The following is a 17800-nucleotide window of genomic DNA, read 5'->3' on the forward strand; positions in this document are numbered from 1 at the left end:
GGTTGAGATACCCCTAAAGTATCCCTTTTAATTTATTTATTCATTGTCGATAAAAAAAATAATTTGTTGCAATTTATTTGTTAATTTGGTGACTCATTAAACAATCATTTTCCATATAAATAACCAATGCAAGTTTTTATTAGTTTCAACTTAAATTCTAATTCAATTAATTTTAAATTAATCTAAATTAGAATAGTTTTAAGTGTTTATTCTAATAACGGACAACAAATAATGTCCTTTTTAAAAATGTCCTTTTTAAAAATGTCTAAGGAAAGAGTAAGAGTAATGAAAACCATGTGAGTGATACTTTTTATAAAAACTTACTAATTTCTTCTTGTTGTAATTGATGAAGACGTGGAGAACCTTATTTGATGTCATTCTCAATTTCCTTAATTGAATATTATGTCACTTTTTATGAATTTAATAAAAAAAATAGACATGAAGTATGGTGGTGGTAATAGTAGGAGAGTAGCTAATTGGTGATTAGTTATAATTGTTGTTGAAATTATTATGTTCTTAATATATGTGTTGTTGTTAGGGGTGTTTATTTAATTGTGGTAGTGTTGTTTGGAATGAAATGTAAAAGTTGTGGTGCTTGTAGTGAAGGAAAGTTCAAAAATTTGGATTTGTTTGTCATGTTATTATTTTTAACCATTGTTTGGTCATCTAACTTAATTCTTTTGGTTCTAATAATAATAACTTCATTGTTTTCCTTGACATTTTTACTAAATAGAAAAGTTTTTGTTAAGGCCATTATGTTGTTTAAGTTCATTGTCCAACAAAAGATAAGACTTTTGGCTTCTTTAACATATTTTTTTTACATTATTTAGACGTCTAACATACTGTTTTGGTTCCAATATCAAAGGTCACAAATTGAATGACATGACCAAGTTTTAATGTTATTGGTAATGATTTATTGTGTTTTTACCTATTAATTAAACAAAAATTCATTCTTCAATATTTTACAACTACAATTTTTTTAAAATTAAATATTACAACTTTTAATTTCACATACATTTTTTTTTCACATTCTGCGTCAAAAAAACTATTACACAATGTATAAAATATTAACTTTATTCATTTAATCATAATTAATCCATTCATTTATCAACTCCAAATTTTAACCAATTATAATTTTTATTTTTAATATTTTCTAAGTAATTTGTAAAATTTTACATTTAAAATAAACCTACATAATTATTTGTAAATATATTGATTTTTCTTAAAAAAGTCTTCATTTTTTTCTTCCAATTATTTACTTCTTAAATTTTTTGAAAGTTATTCTTTTTACCTTATTTTTAAATAAATTTTACTTAATTTACTTTTATAAAGTTCTATTACTTACTTCTTTTTCCTAAAATAATACCACAGTAGATTAATTTTCTCAATTTCATTTTTTTAAAATTTATATTTATACACTTTTATTCGGATATTTTTTTTTCTCAAATTAAATAATTTAAAACCATTAATATTTTATTTATTTATTTCATAATTTTTCCTCTCTCAATATTTTAAAAATGAAAAAAAAAACAGAAATTCCAGCTCGGAATTTGGGTTGGTTTTTTTCCTTTTCTTTTGAACTTTTTATGTTTCTGCACATACATTTAGAATTCTTTAGACTGATGTAGTTTCTTTTAACTTTACCATTACTTTACCTTTTTTCCATTTGTTTTCATTGATATGATTAGATTGATAAAGTACTATCTATAGAATAAATCAATCTATGCTTTTACAAATATTTATTGTTCAAAATCACGAGTCCTCGTACCAAATTGAAACTAGTAATCGGTAATTTAATGCTAACCCTTCAGAAAATTTCAATCAAAGTCCCAAAACACTTGTCTAAAATCAAAAGGTGAAGAATAATATTGCAGTGAGACTTTGAATAGAAACCGATACAGTTCAAATTAATAGAAAATCTCAAAATGAAACTATAATATTGAATAACTGAACTGTTTTTTTATCTATTGTACATAAAAGCAACTTCAACCATTGTTATGATAATAATGCCACTAAACAAAGCTTGTTTTCTTTCATTGACCCAAAACAAAATGTGAGAGCACTATTCTATAGCTTCACAATCAACTACAACAATATTCGCATTATACAGTTATAAATGAAGAGATTAGATACTAGTTGAAATTATACACAAGTGGAGGGGGTTATCATTGGCAAACTCCTCCTTGATAAAAATTGTTCTCCTCATACTTGAGTTCATAGAACAAGAGACTTACAAGATCAACTAGAAGGGATGCAACTACGATTTCTTTCTTCCCTCAGAAAACTTTCACAGGAAGTAAGATAATTGCTCTTTCTTCCTTGAACCTCCTTCCCCGTACATTTCATTCCACTGCTTTAACTCACTCATTCCAGCCCCCTCAGCTGCGTAGCTTGCGGAAACCTGTGTTCCAAGATGATGGTCAAATGAAGCAATCTTATCATGTCGCTACATTAATTCAAATAAGCAACGAAGCCAGGCATATGTGACGACGAAAGTCAAGGTATATGATGATAAAAAAAATCCTAAATGGTGATAGAGGGGTCTTACCTGACTCCTAGCCTCTTTGAAGTCTTTAATGTTCAAAGGTCTAAGGGAAATTACTCTTTCCTGTTGAACTTCCTCTTTTCCTTCCGAAGCATCTTGGGTAGCTTCTTGGACATTGTTATTCTGTTCTTCAACACCTTTCTGCCTTTTCTCCTGCAGGAAACCAATGTGAAATCGGCATGGTAATCATATAAGGCCACGATTATGCACAGAACTTTCAAAGATATTGCCAAGTTACCAGCATTTTTAGTCTCTCTTGTTGGATTAACTCTCTAACAGGTCTGTAAGCAGCGGTTGTGCACAAGTTCTACATTTAACAATAAGCGAGAGTGAAAAATGTGGTCAGGCACTTTTGAGCATCAAAAGCTCAAAATAGTAAAAAAGCATTTTCGGGTTGTAACACGATAGTCACATATGTAGTGAAATAGTTAGAAAATGGCATAAACCTTGAGATCGCTTCCGCTGTATCCTTCTGTCATAGTTGCGAGTTCCTTAAAATCAAGTTTCTCGTCCACCTTTTCTTTCCCCAAAAGAGTCCTCAAAATTTTTTCCCTGTTCTCCGGGCATGGCATCCCCACCATTATTCTGTTAACAAAAGATGAGCATTATAGTAAGTACAAATGATAAAATAAAGTATTACTGAATTTCAGAGTATTCAAATTGTCACAAACATGTATATGCCATCAGTGCCCAGAACAAAAGTAAGTCAAGAACTAGTAGACATACCTCCTTTCAAATCTCCTAATTATTGCTTCATCTAGGTCAAACGGCCTATTGGTGGCAGCAAGAACAAGGATGCGCTCCCCTGGATTTGTCATTAGTCCATCCCAAAGTGTCATAAACTCATTCTTTATTTTCCGCATGGCTTCATGCTCTCCAACTCTGGTACGTTGTCCCAGCATACTATCAACCTCATCAACAAATATAATAGTTGGGGAGACCTTGGCTGCTAGTGTGAACAAAGCTCGAACATTCTTCTCATCTTCACCAAACCATTTAGAGGTGACGGTAGACATGGACACATTAATGAAACTTGCTCCAGCTTCGTTTGCAATGGCCTTTGCCAGCATTGTCTTCCCTGTGCCAGGAGGTCCAAAAAGCAGTATTCCTTTACAAGGCTTTAGAAGGCCTCCCCGGAAAAGGTCTGGCCTTCGAAGAGGAAGCATAACTAGTTCTTGAAGCGATTCTTTGGTCTCATCTAAGGCACCAACATCAGAGAATTTTACACCAATCTCGTTTGCAGGTATTACCTCAGGCCTTATTCGCTTCTCAAACTCATTGTCAGGGGCAACTTCCTGCATGTGATGTCAATGGATGTTTAAAATTATATAATTTACAGAAACAATAAAAACGGAGAGTCAACGGAACAGAATAAAAAGGATTCATAACCTAACTGCAAATACTACCTACCCTAGCGCTCCATTTTAACATTTGGAATTATGTTATGAGAAATGATATTTGACAGCCATTATAAGGGGAGAGGTTGCTATGATTGTATGTACTACTTGTAGGCATGATTTATAACTATTATATTTTTATCAAAACAAAGGAGGAATCTTACAACTTTTGGTGCAGGAGCTGTATTTTCACCGTCAGTTTTTCCCACTAAAGTTGATATATCTGATTCAGCCTTTATTTCAGGAGCAGGATTTTCTGACGTTGTTTCTGGCTTGACAACAACTCCTTCTTCTCTCGGCTTTATACAAAATGACACAGAAAGAGAAAGAAAATAATATACCTGTATTAGTACTTGTTAAGCATTATTCACAATTTAACGCACATTCATGTCATGCAGAGCAAACCTCAGTCGTAACTGCTTGGGCTTCTAATTTCAATGTATCTCTTGTGCTGAATTTCCCCTCCTGGAATATACCCAATGCATGGGACAAACTGTTTCACAAACAATAAGTAAGTACATTAAAATTAGATAGTAGATGAAGTTAAAGTTGCTTGTCTGACCTGCTGCAAGGAATGACTAGTTTGCCATTTTGGTATTCAGGATCTTTGTTATTCATTAAATGATAAGAAATTGCTGAAACGACGATCTCTTCTATATTGTTACTGAAAGCCATTGTATCTGCCACACAGATGGAACCCAGGTCATCACAATAAAGATCATTGGCTGCAAGAACTTCCATGATATGGTTCCTATTATCCTGAGTCTGTATTGTCTTCATGTCCTCTTCAAATTGAGACTTCCAGCTGACGATATAAGATTCATCTTCTGGGGGGCTCAGTTCTATGTTGTAGGGGAAAACGGAAGAAAGTCTCTCATCCATTTCTTTGTAGTCACTACCAGAACTCAAAACTCGCGAACCAAGAATCAAAATTCGTCCTTGTAGTTTATTCAACATTATCTGGAATAGGTTATATACCCGTCGTGATCTATGCAACAACTTGTCAACATCCCGCAAATATAGAACAATGGGATAGGTTTTTGATACATAAACTAGAACCTGCAAGTGAAATTTTCACCTATCAAATCAATGCTCGTATAAAGCCTCATTCAAATCGATAATATATATGAGAAATGATATATTGACATCCTTGTCCAGTACACAATGTATAATAGTGGAGTAAGGTGAGCAATGTATCATTTTTATATATAAGAAAAACTAAATATTTTATTCTTACAACTCATTCTTTTTCTATCTCTTCCTCTCCATCACGTCACTCTTATTTCAGGCTTCGTCACTCTTCTCTTATCCCTCTTTTAATTGTATAAAAAAGTAATAGAATACACGGGCTGGAATATAATCTATCAATAAAAATAAGATTACCTTGTAAAGAGTTTGTACAAGAAGCTTTTCATCAAAAGGCCAGTTGGTTATGTTCTTCTGAGGGGCTAAAGGTAGATTGGAAGATAGAAGGAATCAGTAGAGAACATGACCAAGTAAAAATGGCAACAGTGTGATTGAGAAGTATGACTTAATTTCATTGTATTATGCTAAGTTTTAATAAACTTCTTCATCAAGTACTTATAGGAAAAAAAAAATAATGCATATAAAAGGTATTATGTGTCAAAAAAAATTTGTAAATTAAAATCAGCTTATATACTTTAATATGTTTAGAAGTTTACGTATTTAAATTTCTCAATTACGAAAGAATTTTACTTTATTTTACCTTCTTAATTCATTCTCTTTTTCCTCTACAAACATTTTTTGAAAGGTGTATCCAAACTGGCTCTAGTTTTCACTATAAAGATGTATCTAACTATTGTACTAAGCCAGCCCTATAAATAAATTGTGACACTATATTATAAAGTATTACTTTGATGTATGTATTTGTAGTTAATTCATGAAAACATGATAACATCGTATCCTTCTTTTTTTCCCTCAAATTCATTCTGTTGGCATTCTTAAATCAGGTTCTCTTTACAAATCTAAACTCCAGCGGATGGTAACAAGTAATCATGTAAACCAATAGTTATAACTAATGTATTTAAAGGTGTTCTTGAATCAACCTGAGTTTGTAGGATTGCTTTGCAAAGAAAGGTTACTGATATTTGCAGAGGCAGACGCATTTCTACGAATCTTAGGAGGATTATTGAATCCTTCAGATTCCCTGCAAAAGAAAACGGGTAACAATTCCGATATAGGATAAATAAACTAGCAGGGAAATATATATATATATATATATATATATATATATATATTCCCATGGTCAATTGATAAACATAAATTCTTCTTACATTGACTGAAGGTCCAGTCCACTGAGTTCTCTGTGGATTTTCCCTTCAAATAAAAAAGCTCTTGGTTAGAGATGTAGTTTTTCTTAGTTTTTAAAAAATGTGCATCAGATGGAATGCTGATATCTAGAAATAACCAATAGCTCTCAAAACTTGACAACACGAGAAACAACCTCAACTAAAGCTACTTGCACCCCTTCTAACTCATCTAAAGCCTGAATTTCTGTGGCATGTTTCATCAACAAGAAAGTATCAAAGTTTACTTTTCTCCTGATAAAACGTTAAAAACTTATTCTTGAAACCCGAGCAAGGCTGAAAAATCGTGCATCAAAGACTAATCAAGCATTTGGCTACTATGTTGTGCGTGTTTGAAACCAAATTGTAACACACCTCTCTACTATCTCTCAACATCTACCAGAAGCAACAAGAAGTTAGATGTGTGTCCAAACAGTCTAAAAGTAAGTTCTCCACCCTAGATAAAAATATTTCCATCAATCTTTACCTTTAGACTCTTCCTTTTGTGGAAAGATTGAAAATGATTCAAATAGGTCGGATAACCGCTCCAAAGTTGTCTCTGAGGTAGACCTTTTGAAAGACTTCAATCAGAAACAAAGGAAAATGAATTAAAGTCCAATACTGATTCAAAAAAGCATTGCATCTTCATCTATAAAAGCAATAAATGATAAAGCAAAATCTTACAGATTGTTTGTTGGCAGAACCGTATCTATTCTGAATCTGCAGAGATGACAAACTAACCATTGTTAACATAATTAACTTGCGAAAGTATTGAATTACAGAAACTTCTCATCTTCACCTTCAATGAAAAGTCAGTGAGATCTAACAGAAGCAATTTCGCCTCAAAGTAGTGCGCTAAAGCCTTGGCAAGCACTTGTTGATAAAGCTCTGCAAGACATTAAGGGGGGAAATTTTAATTCCCTTTATGGTGACAGTATAAACATTAAACTTATGAATCCATTATCAAGAAACTTATTCAACACTCAACACACATGGACACAAATACAAAATTACTTATAATCTCTAAAATATAAAATATAGGATACGTAACATAAATCTATATTATATAATTATAAATTATATAAATTAATAATAAAAATTTATGTATATAAACATGTTTTAATTTTTTTTATAGAAAGATAAATTTAAATTTTAAAAAAATTAATATATTTTTTTTTTTAAAATTGTGTTAGAATAGTGCAGAAATTCATAAATATTTTTTACTTCAATACTTCAACGATTCTTATGATAAAAGTATCGGTCTTCAACACAAAGATGCTATTTAAAGTGAATGTCCAAGCCTCAAGAAACAACATTTTCCAACCAACCTGCTGGTCCTGAAAGCATGATAGTCCGGCTTGCAGGAGCAAGATTCCGTGTAAACTTAGAAACCTCCGCATGCTTCAAATGGACGTATGCAGCATTTGTTAGCATCACCCTTGTCTGCTCTCTGTCATCACGTATAGAATTGGAACGTAAATAAGAATACAAGATTACATTTACAATTTGAAGACGAAGGTTTGTAATGAGAAGGAATTACCTAAGATAAAAGGGGAATTGATCAAAAGTAACCTTGCTTTCTCTACCATCCACGACTAGTCGTAGCATTTCGTGCTCGAGGTTCTCCGGAGTAACGCCGTTTGAGGATGAATTTGCGTTAAATCCCCATTGTCCAGAGGACAATCCAATCCCCACTCCTACGCCCACCCCAACACTCAGCGCCGATAACAAAATGTTTTTCTGTTCCATCTTTCCTTCTACACAATCATTACCATCAATTGTTCATATATCTTCTGTTTCTATCGTGCAATAACCAACACTGTTCAAGTTCTTATGGTTTTTCTATTTTGAAAAAACGTAACCGCAAAACACAATGGGTGAGTCCCCAACATGGTGAAAAAAAATAAGGATGAAGAAGAAAGAGAAACGGGGAAAGTTGTTTTTTAAGGGAAAGAGTGTGCGTTTGTGAATGCGAGGGTATTTGTGTGGACTGCGAAATGAACGGATCTGAAAAGAGAGGGAAAGTTTGGCTATTCATTCCTTTCTCACTTTTCTTTCTATTGTTGTCTCGCATATCTCCATTCTGTTGCGTGTAACCGTTTTAACGCTCTCTCAAACTTCTCTTCCTATTTTCTTTTTCCTCTCTTCTCACTTCTATATTTCGAAATAAAGGGATACTACATATACACATTATTTCTGCATTTTTACATTGCTATTGTTGAAATCGATATCCTGTTCCAAATTATTTTATTATATATTGATGTATATATTAATTTTAATTTACTATTCATACATTACAAAGATAAATAGGAAGTTAAAAAATAAAATAAAAATGAATAAGTGGCCTAGATAAAAAAAAAAGACTAAGTTGAACATTTTAAATTGAGATTGGATTAAAATTCACATGAAAATGTGCTGCTAAATACATCACTTAGCCTTTTCCTTACTGGCACAAAATTTTAAGTAAGTAATTATTTCTTCCTTCTACATCCCTATACTGATATAGATATGAAGCACCAACTAAGAAAAAGAAAAATTGTAACTTACTTATTTTATGGATGTTGAGGTGTTTCTTCCTCGACCCTAAGTGAATTTATAAAATTAAACTCAGAGTTTTCTCTGCAATTTTATGGACATTGTTGAGAGCAAGCAGTGATGGTGAGATTCTTTTCATGATTTTGGTTTGTTTTTAGTGGATGATTTTAAGCAGTAATTTGATGATAATTGGATGTATTTGAAAATGTAGTTCATCAAAGAAGAAGGTAAGTCTCGGTTTTTCATTTTATTCTGAAATTAATAATTCATAATATTTACAAAAATGATAAATCTAAAATGAAATGGGAAAATATATGTAGAATAGTTTGTAACCATTTTGAAATACTATTTTTAAAATATATTTTATTAATTATGGATTTATCATTCCGAAAGTCAAAAATATGTTCTAAAAATATTTCCTCTAAATTTTTTTATTCTGAAAACTACTTTTACTTATCGAACACCTCCTATTTCAGAACCACTAAAAACTGACAAGAATAAGTTATGTATTTTAAAAAACTAAAAACTGACAAGAATAAGTTATGTATTTTAAAAAATATAGGGTTGGAGTAAGAAACATTTTATTTTATTTTATTTTTCCCTTCTCCATAGTTCTCTCCAGCAACAAAAAAAATATATTAAGGGAAATGAAAATGAGTAGTTTGAGTGCAAAATCAAACAGCAGTTGGTTTTGAATTTTATTACCAGACGTTATTTAATTGTATATACTTTCAAAGACTTTTCTTCGTATATCGAAACCTGAGGAGACAAATATACAACTATCAAAGGACAACTAAGGGTCTTGAAGTTTTTTATTAACAGCAGACGGTAATACTTCATTAGAATATGTTATTTTAATGAATTTATCTAAACCTCCTCTAAAGTGAATGAGAATAAAAAATCTCAGATTGATAAGAAAATTACTGTAGATAATCTAACATTCATAAGCTAACAATTGCTTGTGAAAGTCAGACTTGTTAAGATTAGTATGCAAGACTTGGAGTCTCAAACACAGATAACTTTAAGGTTGTCTTTGTAATGAGTAGTGGAAATGAGTGAGTAAAAAAGGATTAAAAAAGAAAGTAAAAAGAGAGTAAAAACTGAATAGAAATAATGAAAAGAAAGTTTATAAAACTTTATCAATAATTTGATTGATATAATAAACTTAAGATAACTTATAGAACTACTATAATAAATTTAAGATAAATTATAAAAATATATTTATAAAATAACTAAATCATTTTTATTGCTATAAATTAATTTTAATAAATATTAAATTATAATTTTATTATTTTAATTATATTATATATCGTAATCATGTATCACTACAGGTAGGAATATTGAAGTTAAAGAATGAATGATAAGGATAGAAAAGTATATATATATATATATATATATATATATATATATATATATATAAAACTGGTTTTATGGACAAGGGAAGGTACTCTTCAACAAATCCCTCTGTGCAAGTTGTTTGTTTCGTTTAAATAGAAACAAACATACAATCTATGATTTTCATTCCTTGCATACAAAACAAGGTGTAGAGGAATAAAAAATACTACACCCTCTAATCCTTAATATAAAATATTACTAACATTAATTACCACATATATCAATTAAATCAATATAGTTAAATTTTTCAAAAAATTACCAATAAACTAAATTGACCTTAATGACTCTTAAACTGTTTATTGGTACAAAAACACAAATATACATAAAATATTTAATAAGAATAGGCAAAGAAAATAAATCTAGTATGTACAGAAATTATAAAATATTCCATAAAAAATCAATATGTTTTTTAAAATGTGTCTGATAACAAAGAACACGATGAGAGAGGATTCAAAATGGAAAAAAAAGGCATTTAGTAAAGAGCCATGCTAAAATTTATTCCCCCACGTTAGTACAAACATAGATTGTCCCATGAAACCCCACAGACAAGAGGGTAAAGAGGCATAAATACATTGTTATAGAAACAGCTCCGAAAAACAATGGTTGAGTGAAGAGTGTTGAATGCAGTGTAGTCAGAAACTGTAGCCTGAACCTGTGTAATCCAGTAAATACAAGGAGTTTATGATCAAACTTAATTATTTGCGACGTTTGGTTACTAAATCTGGATTGCCTTTTCTCATCATGGCTACAAACTCGTCATAGTTAATTCTTCCATCCTGCAAGAAATTTGGGAATGGATGATTAAAATACTTAAAAGATAGTATACAAACATCTAAAATTTCACCCTAGGATAAGCACACCAATGAACAAGGATGAAGAAGAAAGCTGCGCACATTGTCTGTATCGACTTCGGCAATTATTTCCTTTATTTTCTCATCACCCATATTATATTTTTTAAGGGCAGATTCCAACTCTTCCATAGTGATGTACCTAAGAAAACAGAGGAAAGTACATGAAATCAACATATGATTCAATAACAAATTAAGATGATAAGACTGGTATAGTAAAATTTGTAAAATGAAAAAGAAAACAAGATCATGATCCTCTTATCTCATGTTCCAAACATGAACACATAACCATAGTTAGATACCCATTTCGATTTTTGTATGACTCATTAATTTTAATTTTAACATGACCCTGTCAAGTTAGTAAATAATATGAGATGATTTTGATCAAAAGAAGAGATTACCCGCTTCTATCCTTGTCAAAATATTCAAAAGCTTTATATAGGTGGTCCTCTCTTTCCATTCTATTCATGTGCATGGTAGCTGTTATAAATTCAATGTAATCAATGGTCCCATTTCCGTCTACATCAGCCTGAGAACCAAACAGTTAATTTATGTTATCATTATAGTGGAAGAAAAGTCATCAATCAAATCAAGAAAATGATATACTTATTATCACAATATTAAGCGACTCAACATCTAATCTTAAAATCCAAATATTTGCCCAGCGTTGTTACACCAATATAGTCATAAAATTTCACTGGACAATAAAGGTATTCTGTAAATTCACAGCATATATATGCACAAACCGTTCTCTTCATCACAATTCACAAGCCAAATCTAGGTTTGGATACAGATAATCATCAAGAAGAGGTGAAATTGCAGAGAATGAATTTATCCATATATGGGGGGTGTCATCATGCGAGAGCATAAAAGCTGAGAAGACCTATGGTTAGCAAGCATAGCTTTTCTTGGGCTTCCTCTCTCCTTAAAAGAAAAGAGAAGGTGAATCGAACACACTATCTAAAATGCTTTTAAAATTTAAGTAGTTTAATTTTCATAGAAGGAACAAAAGTAGCTTTTAAGGAAAAGCTGGGTGAATTTAGAAAAAAGTTGGTTTCTCTCGTCTCTCTCAACTCGCTTTGTCATGGGTACCTTTAACTTTGATTGAAATGGTTTTAAGCTATAAAAAAAGCCAAGGTATCTCATAATCTTATAATTAAAATTACATGGATGGCTAATATTGGTTTTGCTTAAATTTGATCTCAAATATTCATAATGAGCAATCAGCATTCTCATGTGAAAGGTAAAAATGTTTTCTCTCTCTTATTCTGTCTCTCACGCTAAAAAATTAATAATGGAGGTCTAGAAATACAAATCTGAATTATAGCAGAGAAGTGGTGTGAAAAGACATTCCAGAAGAAATTGCAAAAGTTAATGATCAGAACAGAAGTCCTCTTGCATTTGCCTCAGTGAATGAATCAACATATTGGCAAAGTGGTCAGATATAATTATACACCGTTTTACTCTATGTGATGAGATTCTATGCAGAGCCCAATCCAAAAGACCAGTCCATTAAATGAGAAAATCTCAAAGTTTAAGTACCATAACATAACAAGAAGTTTATCCTACTTAATGTGGAACTCCTAACAAAGTCTAATAATCCCATTTAATTATTTCAGGTCAAATTTTAGATATAATATGAAATCTTATTTACCCATCAAACACCATTGCCAACCATGGCTATTAGCATCTTACAATTGAAGATTTGAATCACGTGATTTGATACAATTTTACCAGTCACTAATTCGCATCATGAGATGAATTAGATTTGATACAATATGACTAGTCAATGATTCGTATCATGTGATGAATAATAGATAACTATGAGCCTTATGATACATGGATGAATTAGTACAATGGTGTATCACAAATATGAATGGCAAGATTCATTAATTCATCGTTTTTCATTTATTCTCTACTTCCACTCTTTCGCCTAAAATATCAATACCGTCAGCCTTGTGTGGCAATTTTTTTTTTCAGAATTAACTTTCTTTTAAAATTAAAATTAAAAAAAATTTAACTGCAAGGGAGTAGGTATTACAGAAGTAAACAAACATTTTACTCCAGCAAGCTAGGGTGCAATCAAACAAAAAGAAAATCTTACCGCTTCCATTAACTGGCTTACTTCAGACTCAGAAATCTTAGTACCCAGTTTTGGAAGTCCAGCTTTCAACTCTTCAAAAGTGATTGTTCCATTATTATCTGTGTCCATGGATTTAAACATTTCCTTCAAGCCAATGATTTCTTCTTCAGAAAGATTTTCAGCAATAACCTGTAATAAAATAGAAACTTTCAAATATAATCTTTTGATCAAATTCAGTGATAAATTATTTCTCCCCTATTTATTTACTATTTTGGCATTTTGATTGATACATGCATACCGTTTTCAGTCCTCGAGGCTTTTCATGTAATGGTAACTTTAGATATTTTACTAAAAGTTTGATTAAGAAAATATTGACAAGTACAAGAAAAATAATGATAAAAGATTATTTACCTTCAGAGCTACTTTCTTCAGCTTGTTCATTGCCCTGAATTGTTTCATTCTGGTTAAAACAGTTATATCTAGAGGTTTATCAGATGCTCCATCTTCTCTCAGCCAAGGATGATCTGGAGTATATATATAATTTTTTATCACGACTGGTTGACTCATATAAGCAAATTGCCAAGAAAGTTAAGGCTCAAATGCTCCATAACAGAACAAGAGAAAGCATCAATTTTTCATGCTGCTTGAGCAAGTAACTAACCAAGAAGTAGCAAAGCACAATCATGTGAATAAAATTTTTAAAAAAATGGTTGCAAAAGGAGAGAAACTGACAATCAAATGTTACATGTATTGCCAAATAATAATATTTTAAAACCAATGCATGCATTTGAAAAAAAATCTTCTGATATAAGTTAACACTTTCAATGGGGTATGATTTTCTTTTGTTTTCACTTCTTATAATAATTTTTAAAAATATATAACTCACTGAAACTTTAAATCTTGTCAAAATTAACACAATATTGTTTTCAATTCATTCTCATCCAAAGTTTCAATTTTTAAGATTCAAATTGACTTTGAATATGAATAAATTAATCTAATATCTACAAAATAACCAATATGAAAAGAATCTTTATTTAAATGTATGATCTTACAGATAACATTTTTGTTAAAATTTTTTTTTTATAAATCATAGATTTAATCATGAAATCTAATTTCTACAATAAATTGAATACTCTCTTTCTCATTAGGTGAGAAGCTAAAATCCAAAATAGATGCAAAATTATTTTTCTTAATTTTTAAATAAATAATTAAATTGCAGTTAAATAATTAAGTATATTTTAAAACTCCTTAATCTTACTAATGAAAATAATATAACAAATAATAAATCATCAATTTACCTATCGTATGCAAACTTGCACAAGTTAAGCTTCATTAATTACCCACCGCTAATCAATTTTAACATAGTTATTATTCTTTGAACCATCTCTCTTCTGTTTATTATGGTCTCACCTCCATATATAATTTTTATCCGATCCAAAAAATTACCTTTAATCAATTTTAAAATACTAATTATTCTTTGAAACATCTCTCCTCTGTTTATTACGGTCTGACCTCCATATATGTTTTTTCTGCTCCAAAAAATTATAATTAATTTTAGGAGTGAATTTTATGAAATAAAGTAAAAGATCAAATTATTAATTTCATAAAACTTAGTAAACAAACTTTGGATAAGTTCAGTATATAATAATTAATCAAATTGCAGTATCATGGAAATATGTAAATTTGATCGCCTGATTATATATAGTATGAAAAATATTTAATGGAGAGCTTGAGACAACTGCCTCAATTAGTTGGGCACTAAGGTTGCATTTATTTATATTATCCAAAACTCCCCGTGAAAGACCCTTATGGACTGGGTCACCCTCTTTTAATGAGAGACGAGGTGGCAATCACTTTCAAAGTAAGAAGTTAACCACAGAAAAAAATCATCTAGACTATTTTTCAGATCAAATTGAAAATGCAAAGGTGAAAAGTTATCCTGGAAAAAAATTGCGATGATAGATAAAAGAGCACATCATACATGAGGCAGAGAAGAAGATATAATTTTGATAACTTGTAGGAACAATGCTTTTTTGTTCAGGAAACACTTGCATATCTCCCGTGACTTCTATAATGAAGAAAAAATGGCAAACATTCGTATGTTCTAACCTACAAGTCTATGTTCATATCCTTAACAATATCATGCATCTATCGAATGAGTAGAGGCTAGTGACAGCTTCTTTGAAAATAAATATCCTATTCCCTACCACTGTTCTCAGCCTCGCTTCACTTAGTTATCGATCTTAAATCTCACAGATCAGAGCTCTCAAGCTATGGTTAGAGATCTATTTCGTAAAAAAATGCTTAGCTGGTCCTTGGAGCAACAGCCACTTTCAAGACACAATAAAAAACCAATCTGTGACTATAAGAAAGTTGAACTTACTAAGGACTTCAACTGCCGAGAGCCTTTTTTTGGGATCAGCTCGTAACATGTTCTTCACCAAATCTTTGGCACTACTTGAAATGGAAGACCAATGATCTGATGCAAAATTAATATATCCAAGAAGAATAGCATCAAAGATACCCTGTTCATTTCCTTGAAACAAAGGACAGGAAGATAGAGTGAGAAAGATAGGAAAGGCAAGCACACTATTGTGTCATAAGGAAACAGCAAATAATGGACAAGGAAAGGAAACTTCCATACTAAAAGCACACATGAGCTAAAATCAAAGCTCAGAAATCCTAACCAAAAAACAAATGAACAACCATCTAACATCCAAATTCTAAGGCAGACATAAAATATGCGTTGTGTTCATTCAATTATAACGAAACGCAAACTAAAATTGTGATGCAGGACAATCTGAATTACCAAATGAAAATCCTAATAAAATATGAATTTGGTTGCACTTACACAAGAAGATGAGGTTTACCTGCCCTGAAGGGAGGGACACCAGAGAGCAGAATGAACAATATAACCCCAGCACTCCAAATATCAGCTTCGGGTCCATAACTTTTACGCAGCACTTCAGGAGCAACATAATACGCACTCCCAACAAGGTCCTTAAACACATCGCCTGTTCCCAAAATGGTTCAGAACCCACACCACACCACACACTACCACCAACTAACAACGCGAATTAACGAACGGAACTAACCGGGCTTGAAGAACACGGAGAGACCGAAGTCCGTGGCCTTAAGCGGCGAGTTTTCCTCCTTGCCGAGGAACAAGAAGTTCTCAGGCTTCAGATCCCTGTGCATCACTCCCATGCTGTGGCAATCGTGAATCACCGTGGCGATCTGGCGGCAGAGGTCGGCGGCGGCGCGCTCGGAGTAATGGCCCTTGGCGATGATCCGGTCGAAGAGCTCGCCGCCGGCGCACAGCTCCATGACGAGATTGACGGAATGTCGGTCCTCGCAGGCTCCCTTAAGCTCGACGATGTTTCGGTGGCCGGTTAGGTGGTGCATGATCTGCACCTCGCGACGGACGTCTTCCAAGTCGTCGCGGTGGAGTTTGCGCTTGGCAATGGATTTGCACGCCAAGTTTTCGTTGGTGTGCTTGTGAGTCACTGAGTAGGTGACGCCGAATTGCCCGCGGCCCAGCTCGCGCCCGAATATGTAATCGGAGCGGACGTCCTCCATGGGCCGGTCCAGGACCCGGCCCACGGTGGGCTTGGAATTGGGAGGGAGGACGCTGACGCCGTTGGAAGGTTGGGGTTGATGCTGGTGATGCTCGGAATGTGGCTGCGTTTGGGAATAAGCTTGGCTGTTAGAGTTTCCCATTGAAACGGCGTCGTAGAGTTAGTGAGGTTCTGCAACTGCTTCTCTTCTTCGTGAAAATTAAACGTTCTTTTTGGTACACACACAGATTCCAATGCACTTGTATCCTCTGCGCCTGTGCTTCCTCTGCATCACTTATCTCAACCATTGCTTTTACATCTAACGCTCATTCAAACTAAAAGTGTAACTGATAGCGTATCGTGTAAGATTAATTAGCATCTAGTTATTAAAAAACATATTTTTAGAATAAGATAATTCCACATATTGAAGACGATATGTGGTGTGGAATCCCTGTCTTATTTTTTTAATAATACTTTTCGGTTTTTAACACTATATATCTCATTTTCTTCTTTTATTTTTCAAATTAATTTATAAGACTTTTATTTGTTTATAATTTTATTTTTTTATTTTATGTAACATGTTCACAGATTAAAATAATTAACTTTTTAAAATTGTATTCAAATTCACTAACTAAATCATCAAAATTCTTCTAGATATGTCGAAACATTTCTTCCTAAATCCTAAAGTCTAGTGTTATAATTTGTTTAGAACTGCTAAGCATTTTACTTTATATTTTGAAAATTATTATATATCTCAAGTTTATTTGTGAAATTTCAAAAATCTGAATAAAAGTTAATGATTTTAAGGATTTAAGTACTAGTTAAAAAAAAAAAGCAGTGCACTGCAATTGAATGAATTAAAAAAAAAACGTAGTGAAAATAAAACAACTTGGATCTTCTACTTAAATATTTACTTCTTACCACTAAAATATGAATCAACTAGCATGATTATTCAACTTAACTACATACATCTAATTTATAAATTTGTTACAAATAAGAATATTAACGACATTTTCAAACTTATAACATTCAATTTAGCCAAAATAAATGTATTTTGAATTGAATATGTGTCGTTCTTTTTGGTGTGTTCTCTGATATATATATATATATATATATATATATATATATATATAT

General features: G+C 31.9%; 2 protein-coding genes across 2 annotated transcripts; both read right to left on the minus strand.

Moving 5' to 3' along the window:
* Positions 1-1907: 1907 nt before the first annotated feature.
* LOC137811453 (uncharacterized) lies at positions 1908-8322 on the minus strand. Its single transcript, XM_068613218.1, has 16 exons — positions 7789-8322; positions 7577-7698; positions 7048-7136; positions 6933-6968; positions 6736-6829; positions 6237-6279; positions 6009-6109; positions 5326-5390; positions 4505-5001; positions 4348-4435; positions 4107-4241; positions 3272-3840; positions 2992-3130; positions 2784-2852; positions 2549-2698; positions 1908-2401 (listed from the first exon to the last, which is right to left on the minus strand). The coding sequence occupies exons 1-16, from the start codon at positions 7995-7997 to the stop codon at positions 2288-2290; spliced, it is 2520 nt and encodes an 839-aa protein (XP_068469319.1). The 5' UTR covers positions 7998-8322; the 3' UTR covers positions 1908-2287.
* Positions 8323-10545: 2223 nt separating this feature from the next.
* LOC137811455 (calcium-dependent protein kinase 1-like) lies at positions 10546-17054 on the minus strand. The gene is made up of 8 exons (XM_068613219.1): positions 16205-17054; positions 15980-16123; positions 15493-15645; positions 13521-13633; positions 13131-13298; positions 11428-11555; positions 11072-11168; positions 10546-10954 (listed from the first exon to the last, which is right to left on the minus strand). The coding sequence occupies exons 1-8, from the start codon at positions 16827-16829 to the stop codon at positions 10874-10876; spliced, it is 1509 nt and encodes a 502-aa protein (XP_068469320.1). The 5' UTR covers positions 16830-17054; the 3' UTR covers positions 10546-10873.
* Positions 17055-17800: the final 746 nt, after the last annotated feature.

The sequence above is a fragment of the Phaseolus vulgaris genome, chromosome 2, assembly GCF_000499845.2.
Source record: "Phaseolus vulgaris cultivar G19833 chromosome 2, P. vulgaris v2.0, whole genome shotgun sequence".
Taxonomy (NCBI): Eukaryota; Viridiplantae; Streptophyta; class Magnoliopsida; order Fabales; family Fabaceae; genus Phaseolus; species Phaseolus vulgaris.

Excerpts from the sequence above, each read along its gene's own strand:
- LOC137811453 (XM_068613218.1), bottom strand. The coding sequence starts at position 7,997 with ATGGAACAGAAAAACATTTTGTTATCGGCGCTGAGTGTTGGGGTGGGC. Across the intron at positions 6,280-6,735 it reads ACAAAAGGAAGAGTCTAAAG|GGAAAATCCACAGAGAACTC; the intron begins GTAAAGATTGAT and ends TTTTATTTGAAG. Across the intron at positions 6,110-6,236 it reads GGACTGGACCTTCAGTCAAT|GGAATCTGAAGGATTCAATA; the intron begins GTAAGAAGAATT and ends TTTCTTTTGCAG.
- LOC137811455 (XM_068613219.1), bottom strand. The coding sequence starts at position 16,829 with ATGGGAAACTCTAACAGCCAAGCTTATTCCCAAACGCAGCCACATTCC. Across the intron at positions 16,124-16,204 it reads CTCCGTGTTCTTCAAGCCCG|GCGATGTGTTTAAGGACCTT; the intron begins GTTAGTTCCGTT and ends TTTTGGGAACAG. Across the intron at positions 11,169-11,427 it reads TTTGACAAGGATAGAAGCGG|GTACATCACTATGGAAGAGT; the intron begins GTAATCTCTTCT and ends CTGTTTTCTTAG.